We start from the raw sequence: 19,185 nt of genomic DNA on the forward strand, positions 1-19,185 counted from the left end.
TAATGTGGTATGCCCCTGCAGGTCGGGGATCGAGTGTAGAATACACCGGCTATTACCCACTGCATGTATCGTAAGAGGTGACTAATGTGGTATCCCCCTGCAGGTCGGGGATCGAGTGTAGAATACACCGGCTATTACCCACTGCATGTATCGTAAGAGGTGACTAATGTGGTATCTCCCTGCAGGTCGGGGATCGAGTGTAGAATTCACCGGCTATACCCACTGCAGGTGACTAATGTGGTATATCCCTGCAGAATTGGGGATTTGCTTTTGTGCCCTATAGGAATATTAAAGAGGTACAGAGAGTAGAGCCAATGCAGTTCGTTTATACATAGGTTTATCTGAGGGTCCCTTACCCTTCAATTGGATATCCGGAAGGTTGATCTGAGGGTCCCTTACCCTTCCATTGGATATCCGTAATAACCCGCTAATGAGGTGAAACTGGTCGACGAACACCAAATAAATTGAAGAAACTTACTCTGATGCTGTTGTGATTGATAAAATTCACTGGTTAGAAGTATTTAAGGGTTTACTCAATGGGGTTTTGCACAAATTCAAACTGTTAATAAACATTTCCTGCTGAACAACATTACTGACATGATACTGATGTTGTTTTTTACCAATTTAACATTTAACTAAATGGACATCAAGGAAAACTATATTATTTTGGTTAGATATATGTCAGTGTGTTGGTAAACTGGCCTTTTCTGGCAACAAAGAAGACTGGAACATTTTCATCGGATACATGATTCAATTTATGAATATCATTGTAAGGCTGTAACGAAAACTTAAATTGGATGTTCATTTCAGAATTTGATGTGAAAATGTATAAAAATCTGTACTAAGATACACATAATCGCATCAAAATCTTGTAAAAAAGTTTCCATCAATCAAAGACCAAGACAACCAACTTTCTTGTAAAATAGTTGCTATGGAAACCTAGAAACTTGATTTTATATAGTTGCTATGGATATTAATGATAACGAAGTTAAGGTTGTGGAAAGTCAGCTGATTAGGTACTGCTGCTAGGATTCCATCCATCACACGCGATTGTACATCTAGATAAGGAGACATCTTACGTGTTTACACGTCTAAATAAGGAGACGGATGTAAGAACAGATAACTCTTGATTGATTGAAATGTATTATTACAAAAGAATTTTATTTTTCTATCAAATGCTATTTGGTCTCGGTGGTAAAAAAATCATGTTTTTCTTTCTTTTTTTCTTTCCTTTTATGATGTTCTCAGCATTTTTTCATGCGTTCTGTTTTTAATACTGCCATTTTTTTTAGGATTTTTGCACTTTTTGTCAAATACAGTGAAACAGAGGTTTATTGAGTTAGCTGATAATCCATAGATACGGAACCAGTGCCAGTTATTTGAACTTTTCACAAACAGACAGAGAGTTGGTCATAAAATTCTAATGAAAAAAAAAAACAATACAAAAATACTAGGTGTTTAGATAATTGTCTCTGAATGCGAGACTAAAAGATGCTTGTCGCTCTAGTGTACACAAAAATAGAGAGCGCTGTCTCCTCGGCTCCAAATCTGATTTGTAAATTATATGTTGTGCCTAGCTGTGATAGATAGCTATCTGAACATTTTACATAATAACATATAATACTGGTGCCCTGTGTCACCTCAGAATCACATAATTGTAAAAGAATTCTTTATCAAATTTAATTTTACTGTCATATTCAAATGTTAAATATTGATAAATGTCTGCTTTTGAATTTACAGGAGCATCAGTATTGAAATCGTTGGTAATTAGTGAGGCAAATTTGTTTGTATAGGCAACTAAGAGTTTTTGTCATAGAATGCACTCCAGAAGAGTCACGCCGCATGCTGTATGTATTACATACAGTCGTGGTCTCTTACGTAATAATATAAGCCTTCACTTTGCAATCAGACGTTCCGTCTCCAAGTATAAGCGTGTCGTTGTACACCGCTGGGACTTTCAGTAAACATAGACTACGTAGGTCTATCAGCATCTTACTGCCAAGGATGTAATGTTAATATCTCATATTCTTTTAACTATCAAGGTCATTATACCCAAAAGTTTGTCAATGAGCTTAATAGAAAATCGCTACCTTTAAAGGTCATTGACGAAAGATTGTCTCCAAGCCCCGAAGATTGTCTCCGAACCACAGGAATATGTTCGTCCAATTTCTTCTATGTCATAAGATGGTGAAAGTGATGAGAAGGGAGTCTCAATATTAAAAGTCGTCCAAACAGAGGGCAATAAAAACAGACTAATTTAAACCAGTATTGCAATTTTTAAATCAAAATTTTGAATTATTTTCGAAAACTGAAATCTTTGCCTATCAGCACACCACCATCTGGTCGGACTGGGTGTTGAGGACAAAAAAAGTCTTGTATGGATCTTGCATGAGATTTCAACAAATCTTTAAAAAAAATCATTTTAGCAAGTGTTTAGCTCAATAAAGTTAGGGTCTTTTCTGTTTCACAATTAAGAAAGTTTGCATAAATTAGGATGAACATGCCTTAATTCAGATCATTGAAGTGTAAAATTTCTATCTATTGCTTCCACTATGATGTCGTACTATAATTTTGAAGTCTTTTCATTACGATGTCACTATAGATCATGTTACACAAGTCTATTTATAGAACTGTTAGATGATACACCCCACTCCTACATCTACACTGATTGGATCATAGTCACGTGGTGGTTGATAGGTCTGTGATATTGTCCCAGAGTTACAATTTTTAGCAGGTCAATATTCTCTATATGACGTCACTTCAATAACAGCATCACAGTCAGCTCTCTACCAAGTGCAGTGTAATTGTCTTGACGTTTATATTACGTTACATCTTGTTTAATAATCAAAACAGCATATTTTCATATATAATAAAATAATTATAGACTTTTATACCAGTGAATACTTGGTTAGATGGACCTGACGAGCTATATTAACCTTGACTTTGTCTCGGATAATATATACTGTTCGGTCTATAAAAACATATATTCACCTCAACCATAATTGATAAATAAATGACATTGTGAACACTCTAAAAAACATGATGATTATGTGGGTGGAAAAACATGATGATTATGTGGGTGGTATTGAAATACATTTAATAAAAAAGATCGTAACTTCCTTTTAATTCATTGACAAGAATTTATAACATCAATCAGTAATTCAAAAATACTGTTGTCCAATAAATGCTGACGTTTTCAGACTTCAGAAGTCAATTCGATCTAGTTAACATTTTGTGATGTTGAGTTTCATTTGATATAGTGTATCGCCAGCACCATAGTGTTGTAAATTGCTTTTGTAAGAGAAGAATACGTCCGAGCAACAGCTCCGGTGGTATCGTGGTATCGTGTCAACACTTCAGATCTCTCACCGTCCATATCCCCCATTTTATTGATTTTTCTCCAGTTATGTACTAATTTGGTCTCACTTTTACTGCACAAATTGAGATGAGCTTGTCCTGCGCCATCGTACGGAGGCAGGTTGGACTGTTTTAGGCGTGTACATCTGTTTCAAATTAGTTTCCAGTCGATGAATCGTCCAGATTTAAATAGATTTTGACAAGTCTTAAACAACCTTACGAGATGTCAAGTTAGAAGCTTGGAGTCTGAAAGGAAGTATAGCGCCGAGAGAAGTTTTACAATTTTGCGTGACATTTGGTTTGCGGACACAGTTCATTTCACTTCGATGAGCTTGTTACTTATGATAAATGTAGTGTACATTTACCTGCTTTCCAAGAGCTAGAGGGAAAATCCTGATGANAACCTACACTAGATATGATCCATATCTATACCCTTGGACCTATACTAGATCTGATCCATATCTATACCCTGGGACCTATACTAGATCTGACCCATATCTATACCCTGGAACCTACACTAGATATGATCCATATCTATACCCTTGGGCCTATACTAGATCTGATTAATATCTATACCCTGGGACCTATTACGAGATCTGATCCATATCTATACCCTGGGACCTATACTAGATCTGATTCATACAGATTCAAACAATGCGGGTCAGTTTTTATATAGTTAATTTTCAATTTCTTTTTACATATCTCTATATATTTCTGTTTCCCTTTAGATACCTTTGACATTTCCTGCTATTTGACACCTGTCTATAAGTCTAAATATATGTGGTATCTGACAGTCCATCTAACCCTAGGTGTTGTGAGCAAATTAAACCCTAAACAAAACAAAAACAAAAATACTGTCTTATCTGGCACCTGTCTTATCTTATACTGTCAGTCAGACAACAAGGGGAGGGAACTCCAAATAGATCACACCAAGCCTCCTTCTGAAGGAGACTGCAGATAAAAATTAGGAAGCAGACATGTAAATGATAGGATTCCTGACACAATCTCCTCAGATCTAGGAAGTGTATTTTGTTTGTTGGTATATAACAAGCTTTTAATTGTCTGTCAAACATTCAGATGACTTGAAAGTTTCCCCAAGTTACTAGTTACAAGCATCAGAGTGACATGGAAATAAAAAGTCACAAGTAACATTGTATAAAGGGAAAGACAAAGAAACAACGTGATGTGTTACGCTGATAATTCCCAGCTGATATCTGTGGCAATCTTAGTCCTCCAAACTCTTAGGGGACTCTTCAGAGTAAAATCTCCCTGGATCTGTAACCATTCCATCATGTCTGGAAAACATCCAAGTGTGTACAATGTTATAATGTGCAGACAGGATACCGTAGTTATCCTACTAGTCGTATGTAACCAACGTTATAATGTACAGACAGGATACCGTAATTATCCTACTAGTCGTATGTAACAAATGTTATAATGTAGACAGGATACCGTAGTTATCCTACTAGTCGTATGTACCCAACATTATAATGTACAGACAGGATACCGTAGTTATCCTACTAGTCGTATGTAACCAATGTTATAATGTACAGACAGGATACCGTAGTTATCCTACTAGTCGTATGTAACCAATGTTATAATGTACAGACAGGATACCGTAGTTATCCTACTAGTCATATGTAACCAATGTTATAATGTACAGACAGGATACCGTAGTTATCCTACTAGTCGTATGTAACCAATGTTATAATGTAGACAGGATACCGTAGTTATCCTACTAGTCGTATGTAACCAATGTTATAATGTAGACAGGATACCGTAGTTATCCTACTAGTCGTATGTAACCAATGTTATAATGTAGACAGGATACCGTAGTTATCCTACTAGTCGTATGTAACCAATGTTATAATGTAGACAGGATACCGTAGTTATCCTACTAGTCATATGTTACCAATGTTATAATGTACAGACAGGATACCGTAGTTATCCTACTAGTCGTATGTAACCAATGTTATAATGTAGACAGGATACCGTAGTTATCCTACTAGTCGTATGTAACCAATGTTATAATGTACAGACAGGATACCGTAGTTATCCTAACTAGTCATAGTTAACAGGATGCTTATACCTGTCAAATAAACATCATATAATTTGGTTTGGTTCTTCTTGTTTGTCTCTTTAGACAGAGGTCAATATATCTTGTATTGAGAAACCATATGTATACATACTTTTTTAAAGCAAGTTATGTTTCAACTGATTGGCGGGGCATTCAGCCTGTCAATGTTGGTAATATAGGTTATTTAAAGTTTAACAATCAGAACACTGATTAATCAAATTTCCATTAGTTCGTACATAGATATTTACATCTCTCCCTTCTTTAGCTTAGTAAACTCTGACTGCGTATAAATAAGCGTTAACGCAATGAAAGAAGGCGCGGCGGATTGATATCTATTTCAAATATGGCGCCATTAACGCTTCACGCAGTTGCCAACTGCATTAATACTACCATATACGCCGTCAAAATGCAGGTCAATCCTTTAAAACAAAATTTTAAATGTTATTGAAAGTTCAATTGTAAAGCAGCTGATATTGATGAATAATGTTTTACCAGAAGTTTAGCCATTGGTTAGGTTAAAGACCTTGTGACAAATACGGATGGCCCTAGAATATTGTCACTTGATTTCCCATCAACTTGTTATTGATGACATCTTTATATGGGGGGAGTCACTTTTATTGTGCTACATGTTATGATCACTTTACGTGAGACAAAGCTCTGCCGGCAGCATGAATTCATTGTTTTCAGTGACATTATCAGTGTTACTAACCAGTCGCGGCACAAAATCATCATTTTGGGAGAATTATAAATATTTCGACATGTTTCGTTTTAATTGTTATTATTATAAAATTATTCCATCTGTCTTGTAAGTTTAAGTAACTATATATTGTCTTTGATCATTTCTATTTATAACAAGTGAGACAGGTTTCCCATTGTGCAGCATATTCATACATAAAATTTATTGCTTATTGTGACCTTGACCGCATTGACCTTCACATGTGGATACTTGCTGCATAAAATGTCAAACCTGAAAATAAGCCAGGTAGAACATAACAATATCTACTGGGCTTATCTCACGTATCTACTGGGCTTACCTCACATAACTACTGGGCTTACGTACTACATCACATATCTACTCGACTTACCTCACATATCTACTGGGCTTACCTCGCGTATCTACTGGGCTTACCTCACATATCTACTGGGCTTACCTCACATATCTACTGGGCTAACCTCACATACCTACTGGGCTTACATCACATATCTACTCGGCTTACCTCACATATCTACTGGGCTACCTCACATATCTACTGGGCTTACCTCACGTATCTACGGGGCTTACCTCACGTATCTACTGGGCTTACCTCATGTATCTTCTGGTTTTACCTCACGTATCTACTGGGCTTACCTCACATATCTACTGGGCTTACCTAAGGTTAACTCATTTATTTGTCTATAATCTATAAGTAGAACTGCCTATCATATTTGCATCATTAACAAAGACCAAACTGATTTATTTTTATCAAATTGTGTTCATAAAAGTCATTTTCAAAGATTTAAAGTTGGAGTGGGAACGTTATTATGTTTCATTTTATTCATTTACAATTTAAACATTTGAGTGGGAATGTTCAATGCATTTAACTTTTAAAACGTATAAATGAGAAAGGATGAAAATAATTTAGATTTAATCATTCACAATTGAATTGGTTCAGTCATAGTTCAGTCTTTATAATGGAGTGTGTTTAAAGGACCCTGATTATTTTGTGATCACAAAGTCTACCAGATGTCTTCTCTCTGAGGATAGACGAAAAAGAATCTGATGTAAGCTGTGATCAGGTTTGTATTTCAATTAGGTATTAGCTGGTGAATGTTAATGGCAGATTTTATTATCATGTACAAAGCTTTTTATAGCTTTAATTACGTCAGGTTTTTGTTGAACTCATAAACATAACACAGCTGATGAAGCATGCCAAATATAAAACGCGGGGAAAGCCTTGGGATTAAATCTGCCATTTATAAGATAGCTATCTTTGTCATTATAACGTGCAGAGATGATTTGAGAATTGGGTATTCAGAGAGATAATGAAAATTTGGAAGAACAAAATAGTTATGTTTACAACTTTGGAAATGATCTGTCCTTGAAAACGATGGATTGTCGGTTTTAATGGTGACACGCTTCACAACTGTGTTGTAATTTTGATGTAGAAGTGAGAGGAGATCCATGTAAATAAGGGATGATGCCTGCCCATGTCGGTATATTACAGGGAACATAATTGGAACAGGACTGGTTATGAAATCACTCAGCAAAATTATTGTAGAAATAGGCTTTTACCACTATTGTACTCGTAATCACGTCAATGTATACCATCTTGGAAAAGATGTGTGTTCTTATACTCATAGAGGTCAAAGGTACAAGGTCATCAAGGTCACATGGACACAAGGTCATCAAGGTCACATGCACACAGGGTCATAGAGACCATATAAATAAGATCATCAATGTCATGGACACTATATAGTCGCATAGGTCACATCCACACAAGATCATAGAGGTCATCCACACAAGTCACAGAGGTCACATGTACACACCAGGTCATAGAGGTCATTCAACAGATCATTAAGGTCAACCAGAATTTCATAGAAGTCTTAATGGTTAAGTCGAAAAGGCCACACAACACTTCAAATAAGTCACAAACACAACTATGTTTAGAGGTCACAAACACAGCTATTTGTATAGGTCACACTCTGTTCCGTAGAGGTCACAATCAACAAGCCCTAGAAGTCAGTGCTGTTTATCAAACAAGTAGACGTCAGCGCCTCCAATCACAGAGATATTTCAATACTGATATTTATCAGTGTTGTAACTTTTACATAAAACTTTGGAGACTTTGAGACACATTCCTGAGCAGTTGTATATTTATATACAGAATACCCAGCATTGCCGAATTTGGAACCATCCTTAATACTAAAGACCAGAATAAAACTGTGATGTGCCAACAATTTGTGAATTTGTTGCCGTCTGGCCCCGTAGATAGGACTGGTATTTCCATAATGATGATATTTTCATCATTAATCAGAGTTCAGGCCTACGTCCAAGTAGACGTCAGCGCCTCCAATCATTTCTCTTCTCCACTACCCAAATCCTATTTGCATATATATCTATGTACTTGTACTGAGGTCAGAGGAACTTTACCGGCCTTCCCTTCGGAGGTCCTCAGTCATGCTACAGGGTCAGTTGGCACAGAAGAGAGGTCAATCTTAGTCCTTTTCCAGAGGTCACTCAAGCCCTATTAGAGTGGTCAGTCATGGTGGTTTTTTTCCAAAGTCCTCAGTATTGACCAAGTTCTCAAAATACAGCATATACAGGAAGGAAAGAGTGATCATATTGTCGTGAAGAAAGGTTAAACAAAATGTTTAGTTGTCTAATTCATATGTTGTTATAATGACCATTCTTCCCCAAAAAGGTTCTTATTCCATCCCTGAGTCAGTTACCGAGAACCCCTGATAAACCACTGTTGATGTACAACACACTGGCCTTTATTATGATATTCAATATTAACAGTGCTGACCAATAACTATTTCTTCTGAAGAATTGTTGGAGGGAGGTTTTACGACATGTGATTGGGATAGAGCTTACCTTTATTTCAGTTTCATAATTCGTTAGTAACCTAGATCCTCCAGTCTGTTGATGTAATACACCTGTCTGTGACTTGCGTTTGTTTGAACTTGAGTGTAACCTGCACATTGCACTTTATACGTTCTAACGTATGTTTCATGGTTGTCATGTGATCGGGTTTAGAGAAATCTGGAACATTATAAAATTTGCCTTGTTAAACTATTGTATATATGATAGTTGATGGCCCAGATAGCTGTGGAATACACAATCTAATCATAGCTCTGAGAAACACTGAACACAGTATTGAATCAAATGTCCTCGGGGACTTCATAACCGAACTGTATAGAGGTAGAATGATTTCTGTAACAAGTTAACCAGAGAGACATGTCTTTTCATCTGCATCATCTGTAGTGCCAAGTTGAACGATTGTAACTCGTTGATGGAAAAACCAGCTACTGACATGTGAACACTGTAAAATTTTAATGAAAAACAAGCAGGCTTTTGTTTTGTGAAGTACCAGCACTGAAACACTCCCATATCAAACATAGTGATGACATCAGCAAATCAAGGTGTTGTAGAGGCTTTTAAACCATTTCTGAGGCACCAGGCTGTTTGTTTTTATCAAGGTCATTTGACAGTTTGTACTCTAATGAGGTCAACTGATAGTAAATACCATCAGAACTTCAGTCTTTAAGGAGCTTAAATTACTGGTCAAAGTCTTCAGAAAGTTTATGATAATCAGTGTTTCTGGTTGTAGATAATCATTGATAAAATGGTTAAGATCAATTTTTGTATGAGATTAATCCTGATGGATGGTACTTGATAGATTATACAACAGTTTTCATTCTAAAAGAAGACAGCACTGGTCAAAAATAGGTTGCTAGGCACTTTTGAAATATAGGTCAAGGTCACTGGAAGGTTTAACACACATAAAAATACAATGATTGAGATCCCTTCAGTTCATCATTAAGTTTAAAGGGTTTCCCAGACTTAACACATAAAGCATTGAACAAGGTTTACTTATAAGCTAGTCTTGCACCAAATTCACAGAAATTTTCTTACAGATCTAGTTAAGACATGGTAGGATATATCCATTCTGGGAGTTTGTGAAAAGTTACAGAAAGCCAGGGGTGTTTTTACATGGAGGAAGTGCTGGAACTCCATCTCAATACTAAGCATGACAAATTGAGGGAGATGAGATTTACTCCTGTATAGTTGGTTGGCAATGAAAATTAATTGAAGCCCCCATTTAAAGATGTGATCTTGCCTACAAGTTCTGACATCTCGTAACATCGCGTGATACAGGGACGTTAATCAGAACTAGGCTCCACAGTAAAATTGACGTTTTAATGTCGTAAGCAAAAGCAAATGCGATCATTTACTCCTAGGTTGAGGTAAAATCAGGCCAAGCTAACTTGATAAAATAATCATTCACAGCATCATTGATGACAAACGTTTCTGTGACTGTTTTAATCATATAACTGGTTCTTGAATGTCAAATGTTTCGTCCCCTGATACAGGTATACAATAGTGAATCAGGTATGTTAACTTGTTTCTGTAGTTCTTACACTGTGTAGCAACAAATGATCTTCATATTTTGTTCTGTTAAAAATACATCAAGATTTCATTGTGAAAAGAAACTTGACGGGGTCTTCGCTGACGGCCAGGTTATTCATTTGGTAGAGCATCCATCGAGGTTGAAGGGTCCTGGGTTCAATCATGGTCTGGCTGTGCATTTTCATCTTTTGTTATAATTGTATACATGCTAAGTATTACTCCTCTTAACTGGATGCTATCATCCAAAAACCTGTCTAACAAAACCAGGCCTACAACTATATGTCTAAACCAAACCGCAGGCCTACAACTATATGTCTAAACCAAACCAGGCCTACAACTATATGTCTAAACCAAACCAGGCCTACAACTATATGTCTAAACCAAACCAGGCCTACAAATATATGTCTAAACCACACCTAGGCCTACAACTATATGTATAAACCAAACCAGGCCTACAACTGTCTGTCTAAACCAAACCAGGCCTACAACTGTCTGTCTAAACCAAACCAGGCCTACAACTGTCTGTCTAAACCAAACCAGGCCTACAACTATCTATCTAAACCAAACCAGGCCTACAACTATCTATCTAAACCAAACCAGGCCTACAACTATCTATCTAAACCAAACCTAGGCCTACAACTATCTGTCGAAACCAAACCTTTGCCCAAAACTATCTTGTGTAAAACAAAATTGGGTGGTCGGGTGGTGCAGTGGATAGTGCACTTGCCTTTCACCAAGGCGGCCCGGGTTTCAATTCCCCGATCGAACGTGAAAAGGTATGGGGCCACCTGCCCGATCACATGTGTTTTCTCCGGGTACTCCGGTTTCTTCCAAGTCAAAGACCCCTCACGCGCTGATATCCGGGCCAACAATCGTGATCAATATAAGTTAACACAACTTGTTTCATAATTGTTGTAAAATGAATCGAGTTTATAAATCTAGGCCAAAAACTATCTGTTTAAACAAAACATCAACGCTGCCTCAACATTATAAAATCTGTAGCCAAAACATAACAGCCGTGAATACAGGAAGGAATGTTTGAATCAATCTCCTTGTCGACAGAAATACATGATATTGGCTCTGGATATATTGTGTATTGATATCTATAACAAAACAGTGAGCCGGAGGGAAGCTTGGTGTACGAGTGGCACCATGCCATACTTGTCAGGGGGGTGTACAACTCAAAGTAGAACAAGGTCAAGGGTCAAGGTCAAGTCTTTCTCCGAAAAGAAACGACATGGAAAAATAATCTGTGTTTTGTTATCCCTGCCTGTACAAGCTGGCAAGCTTTGTTGATTCTGTCCGTCAGAATATACGGCAAGATGTAACAGCCGAAAACATTCAAAACCTCTGACACCGTTCGGAACATAATTCCATTAAATAAAACCCGCATTTCTGAAACAAATTCTGGATACAATTTCCAGTCTAGAGGATATGGGGGCCACATAAACAATGTAGGTGCCTTATGGTAGTCACTTTGTCCGTCTATCTGTCTGTCCATTCGTCCATCCACACTTTTGTTTCCAGAATCCAAAATCTCTCTGAAATTTAACATGGCAATACACTTTGATATTCATGTGCATGAAGGGTCTTAGATATTTCTTAAGATCAAGGTCATCAGGATCTCTGTTAATAAAAATAGACCATGGGGGTACGATTGGCCTCCTGGCAAGGCCTGTCAGTGTGCTAGTGTTAATTAATGATTTTCAACATCTTAAATATACAAAAAATATGTGCATTGTTTGTAAGGGATCCAGTTGTTTAGAATAATGTTTCTAATGTAGCAGAGGCTGGTGTTATAATATAACTTTGTAGATTTTTTAAAAAAATCCTTCGCAATTATTTCCCAATACTAAATTGAAATGTAGCAGAGATTTAAGAATAATCTTAAGTATTATTGATGGTCATAGTTGTTGAAATATGGCGGATAACCAGGATGGCTATCGTAAAGTACGTTGTGTTATTGTGGTGACAGTTACGACACTGGGACAGATGTTTGATTGAACCCTCCTCCTGTGGTGAAATAGTGTCGATACCATGGCATCAATTGATCATTGTTCTGGACCAGAAATAATACAATTGATGGAGGAATGCAAAAGAGTAATATTAATGGCAATTTCCGGCCAGATGTGTGCCGTGCTCAGTAAGCCAGAGAACTTGTGATAAGGGCTAACAGCTCGGAGGTTGGTCCTGGTGTGATTGTGAGTAGTACAATTTAGGTGTAAGTTATGTAATATTTAAGATGGGACGTATGTTGTGTGGCGTTGATCACCAGACATAAAGATACGTGGCTGTTCTTGTGTGTAGTGATGGTACCGGAGACAAAAGTCACAGTTTTATTCACTGTTACCTGAAAGAAGTGATTCGTCTGGGCTGGGTTTTTGTAAATGTACAAATGTGAAATGTAAAATTCAATGAGGAAGTTTTGAAAGCATGGGGTTATAAAATGTAAAATGACTGCATTTGTTAAAATAGATATTTGGGCGTTAACTCGCAAAGAGAGAAATTTTACAAGTAAAACTTCCTGTGCGATACAAATGAAACTGATTTAGTTTTATAAAAACATTCGGTAAAGTATTAAAGTAAAACTTGTGAAGGTATAAAAGAGAAATACTAGAGAGATCAATTCAGGCAGAAATGCTCTGCATCAAAAGAGCTAGTGTAAAAAGGGTACCTGTCTTAGGAAAACGGATTTCTGTATACTCTTTGTGGATGAAAAAATGGTGCAACGCACTGCACCAAGGTTCTTGTACTTAGCACCCCCATATATCAATATTAAGGCAGAAGTTGACACAGCATGGATTATTGCTTGTTATCGTATAATTATATATAAACTTGGTGATTACCTTGAAGCTAATCTATCACAGAAGAAACTTACACTCCTCGCCGCCGCCGTAGCTAAAGCAAATTCTAAACCCACAGGTTTCAAACAATCACAGTTATCATACATTCTGAGCCACACCTACCATACAATCCTCATCCCATCTATCATTCTTAGCCATAACTACCAAACTATCCTCACCACAGCTATCATTCTAGGTCACAACTACCAAACAACCCTCGCCACATCTATCATTCTTAGCCACAACAACCAAACAATCCTCGCCACATCTATCATTCTTAGCCCCAACTACCAAACTATCCTCGCCACAGCTATCATTCTTAGCCACAACTACCAAACTATTCTCGCCACAGCTATTTTTCTTAGCCACAACAACCAAACAATCCTCGCCACATCTATCATTCTTAGCCACAAGTACCAAACAATCCTCGCCACAGCTATTATTCTTAGCCACAACTACCAAACAATCCTTGCCACATCTATCATTCTTAGCCACAACTCCCAAACAATCCTCGCCACATCTATCATTCTTAGCCACAACAACCAAACAATCCTCGCCACATCTATCATTCTTAGCCCCAACTACCAAACTATCCTCGCCACAGCTATCATTCTTAGCCAGAACTACCAAACTATCCTCGCCACAGCTATCATTCTTAGCCACAACTGCCAAACAATCCTCACCACAGCTATCATTCTAGGTCACAACTGCAAAACAATCCTCGCCACATCTATCATTCTTAGCCCCAACTACCAAACTATCCTCGCCACAGCTATCATTCTTAGCCAGAACTACCAAACTATCCTCGCCACAGCTATCATTCTTAGCCAGAACTACCAAACTATCCTCGCCACAGCTATCATTCTTAGCCAGAACTACCAAACTATCCTCGCCACAGCTATCATTCTTAGCCACAACGACCAAACAATCCTTACCACAGTTTTTATTCTTAGCCACAACTACACGCCCATATATCAATATTAAGGCAGAAGTTGACACAGCATGGATTATTGCTTGTTATCGTATAATTATATATAAACTTGGTGATTACCTTGAAGCTAATCTATCACAGAAGAAACTTACACTCCTCGCCGCCGCCGTAGCTAAAGCAAATTCTAAACCCACAGGTTTCAAACAATCACAGTTATCATACATTCTGAGCCACACCTACCATACAATCCTCATCCCATCTATCATTCTTAGCCATAACTACCAAACTATCCTCACCACAGCTATCATTCTAGGTCACAACTACCAAACAATCCTTGCCACACCTATCATTCTTAGCCACAACTACCAAACTATTCTCGCCACAGCTATTTTTCTTAGCCACAACAACCAAACAATCCTCGCCACATCTATCATTCTTAGCCCCAACTACCAAACTATCCTCGCCACAGCTATCATTCTTAGCCACAAAGACCAAACAATCCTTGCCACAGTTTTTATTCTTAGCCACAACTACCAAACAAACCTTGCCACAGCTATCATTCTTAGCCACAAAGACCAAACAATCCTTGCCACAGTTTTTATTCTTAGCCACAACTACCAAACAATCCTTGCCACATCTATCATTCTTAGCCACAACTACCATATATACCAACTTAGCCATGACTACATTTTGAGCTACAGCCACTGTACATTCTGTACCACAGCTACCGTACTTTTCTAGCCACAGCTTTTGTAAGTGCTCAGCTCTGCATTAGACTTTCAGAAGATATTAAAGCACTTTCATCATTAATTTTGTGGGTTGATAATTGCAGCAGTGCTACAGAGTCCCTAGTGTTATGTGATGGAGCAATTTCACTGTCATTCATCATAGCCAGGAAATTTTACTCTCATTAATGTTTCACGATAATTCTGGAAATTAGATTTAAAAATAAGAGCAATGAAACGCATGTCAAATGTACTGTAGCTCTGTGTGAGGGGAACTCGACGTAATATCTCACCACTAAGGTCTTCTTGGGTACCTGAGGAGTGTGAGGCCAAACACGATACCTGTGTCTTTACCATACGTACCTACTCTCCCTATATAGGAGAGAGACTCCCGATTTTGGACCCTTATATAGTATTTCCAACCTGTGAATTTGCTTAACTGTTCCTTTATTCTAAGGTCTTATAATTTCATCTGAAAGAAAAACTCAAAATAGGTATTTTAAAGGGTTATTTTGCCTCTGAGTATATACACTCATTTTATATGTTTAAATTTTGAGCTTGCAGAATCTCCCCCTTGGGAATTGCAAGTCTTTACATGTATTCTGCTTACTTCCAAACCTTTCAGATATTTCTTGTTTCTTATTTCACTTTTCTATTAAGTTGTCTAATTCTTATATCTGTGATACCAGGAATTTTGAATCCTCTCGTCCTGATTGCATGAATTCTTGAGTGGCCTCAGAACAGAAGACTACATTTGACAGTTTCATGGGGGGGAAATACTGTAAACTTACGTACTCAAATTTTAGCGCATTTTCAAATTTTAATAAATTAGCTCATTGATGTACTGGAGCTCCCATAAAACATGCAATTAAGAACAATTAACAAAAACTTAAATTGGCACAAACATTATTTAGCGCAATGAACAACACATTCATCCCTGAAATTTCATAATGAACTATTCCAACTTTCGATTTGGAAAAGTTCAAAGAGGTCTTCAGGGGTGAATGAGTTAAGGTGCGAATAGCTCTAAAATGCGACTCGCTAAAAAATATATACACTTACAGTAGTTCTGAACATTAGAAAAATCTGATCACATAGATGGGTTCACAATGATCAAATGTTCATAAAGGTGACTGATAGCCTGTATCCCTTGGATTTTATGTAGGATGGGTTGTCAACAAATGTACATGATTTATTTAATTGTTAATATCCAAAACATAAACAGAAAATGATAGAATAAAATTGAAAAATGTTCATTTCACAAGCTAAATTTGAGTTATCTCCCCTGCACTGTTTAATTGGATTGTTATGGCAGAATATATGTAACGTTTGTAAATAAGTTTGGAAAGGTCTTAAATAGGCCTAGCCTGATGTCCAATTCAATTGACATATATAAAGGCAATAAAATCTTTAGAAATTTAAGTCATAGAGGGTTAGATGCTAAATTGTACCACAAATGCTTAAACCAATTTACAATGAGTTGGGCGTCATGCCGGCCGTGAAGTGACTACTTGCAAGCTTTTGAACCCTGATGGGGCAACCTAAATAGTCAAATTATTGTTGGTCCATGTGTCATTTGATGTTATTTGTACATATATGAACAAAGAACACATAAAACAGTAAGACTGTGATATAATTCAGAGTCACCATCCTTCTTTAAAACTAAAACAATATGCTGTATGGCTAACGGTACAATGTTTGCTGTATGGCTAACGGTACAATGTTTGCTGTAAGGCTAACGGTACAATGTTTGCTGTATGGCTTATGGTATAATGTTTGCTGTATGGCTAACGGTACAATGTTTGTGTTTATGGCTAACGGTGCAATGTTTGTGTTTTTTTGGCTAACAGTACAATGTTTGTGTTTATGGCTAACGGTACGATGTTTGTGTTTTTTTGGCTAACAGTACAATGTTTGTATTTATGGCTAACGGTACAATGTTTGTGTTTATGGCTAACGGTACAATGTTTGTGTTTTTTTGGCTAACAGTACAATGTTTGTGTTTATGGCTAACGGTACAATGTTTGTGTTTCTGGCTAACGGTACAATGTTTGTGTTTATGGCTAACGGTACAATGTTTGTGTTTATGGCTAACGGTACAATGTTTTTTGTTTTTTTGGCTAACAGTACAATGTTTGTGTTTTTTTGGCTAACAGTACAATGTTTGTGTTTATGGCTAACGGTACAATGTTTGTGTTTATGGCTAACGGTACAATGTTTGTGTTTATGGCTAACGGTACAATGTTTGTGTTTTTTTGGCTAACAGTACAATGTTTGTGTTTATGGCTAACGGTACAATGTTTGTGTTTCAGTTGTGGGACAGCAGTACTTTATCGAGACTCCTGGGGATACCCGCGTCGTCGAGGGTCGCAGCACCATGCTCAACTGCTCTATCGGCAACCGTGTAGGCAAGGTCCAGTGGGCCATGGACGACATCTTACTGGGTAAGTAACCTTTCCTGTAACGTAGGTCAAGGTCATTACTCAAAATAGATCAGCGTTACAGATATCAAGGAACAGAACAATGTCACGAGTACATAAGTTATTGGTTACAATGAAAAGGTTATGTCAATGTCTTTCCTTGAAAAGGTCAATTTGATATCACATATTTAGGTTACAGTTCAAGGTTACAAAGTTCAATGAAGGTCAATATTATTAACAAGAACTAAGGCAATTATAACACCAAACTCAGGTCAAGGTCACAGCTTTACAGGTTATAAATACAGAAATATTGGTCAAGGCCACTACTTTGGATGGTTTTGATGTTTTCATTGTTTAAAGGAGATAAACAGATGTCATATTTCCCCGCAATGTGGTGATTTTGCCCGTTTCCCCTCGCTGTAGATCAGGTTCTCGTTTCGGTAGAGATTTTGTCAGGTTCCTCCCCCTACACTGGAGAATTTGTAAGGTCGCTCGCAGTAGGGATTCTGTCAGGTCCCTCTCCCTACACTGGAGAATTTGTAAGGTCGCTCGCAGTAGGGATTCTGTCAGGTCCCTCCCCCTACACTGGAGAATTTGTAAGGTCACTCGCAGTAGGGATTCTGTCAGGTCCCTCCCCCTACACTGGAGAATTTGTAAGGTCACTCGCAGTAGGGGTTCTGTCAGGTTGCCCTGGCTGTAGAGATTTTGTCATGTTCCTCCCCCTACACTGGAGAATTTGTAAGGTCTCTCGCAGTAGGGATTCTGTAAGGTCCCTCCCCCTACACTCGAGAATTTGTAAGGTCACTCGCAGGAGGGATTCTGTCAGGTTGCCCTGGCTGGAGAGATTTTGTCAGGGTCCCCTGGCTGAACTAATTTTGTATGGTTCTCCTTGCTGTAGACATTTTAGATTCCCCTGGCTGTAGCGATTTTGTCAGGTCCCCCTGCACTGTGGAGGTTTTGTCAGACCACTTAATCGCGGTAGGGATTCTGTCATGTTGCCCTCGTAATACAGGTGTAGGGGGCAGACAATGACCTGATCGGACAGTCAACGTCCACTCAAAAGCCAGACACACACCGCCATCAACCGATGTAAAAGTGACAGAATCGTGAAGGCAACAGAGGCTAAATGGAGGTTATATGCAGACAAAATTCACCCTAATTGAGCAAAATGTCAAACTTTTTTTAAGAAGCTTCTAGGTTAAAAAGACTGAGATTGGCCCCATATGACAGATAATCAATCCCTTTGTAAGACTGCAGGCAATCTTAGTTGTTTAGGGACTCCGAGTCTGATTCTGTCCCGTACCAATCTGGTATTGTCTAGAAATAAAAATCTCCCTCTGCATGTGCTCAGAAAGATGGACATCATGCAGCCCTGATTTATAGAAAGATATTTATTTCATAAAGATATTTTTCAATGTCAAATGCATATTTGGAGTACATTGTCTGTTTCTATAGTCTCTATCAGATTATAAAGTTGTGTTAAGTATAAGTTTACTGTTTCTAGCAATCTAACAGACAATTGTATTGGCCCATTTTTTCTATAGTCTATCAGATTATAAAGTTGTGTTAGGTATAAGTTTACTGTTTCTAGCAATCTAAGAGACAATTGTATTGGCCCATTGTTTCTATAGTCACTATCAGATTATGAAGTTGTGTTAGGTATAAGTTTACTGTTTCTAGCAATCTAAGAGACAATTGTATTGGCCCATTGTTTCTATAGTC

General features: G+C 37.7%; 1 protein-coding gene across 16 annotated transcripts in view; it reads left to right on the forward strand.

The window, feature by feature from the left end:
* LOC110464274 (nephrin-like) overlaps positions 1–19,185 on the forward strand; it is a 376,492-nt gene that overhangs the window by 311,001 nt on the left and 46,306 nt on the right. For all 16 annotated transcript variants that reach the window (XM_021519388.1, XM_021519399.1, XM_021519401.1 and 13 more), the window contains one exon: positions 17,356–17,487. In XM_021519388.1, the coding sequence (XP_021375063.1) occupies positions 17,356–17,487 (132 nt within the window). The remainder of the gene's footprint in view (positions 1–17,355; positions 17,488–19,185) is intronic.

The sequence above is a fragment of the Mizuhopecten yessoensis genome, unplaced genomic scaffold, assembly GCF_002113885.1.
Source record: "Mizuhopecten yessoensis strain PY_sf001 unplaced genomic scaffold, ASM211388v2 scaffold10979, whole genome shotgun sequence".
In the NCBI taxonomy this organism is placed as follows: Eukaryota; Metazoa; Mollusca; class Bivalvia; order Pectinida; family Pectinidae; genus Mizuhopecten; species Mizuhopecten yessoensis.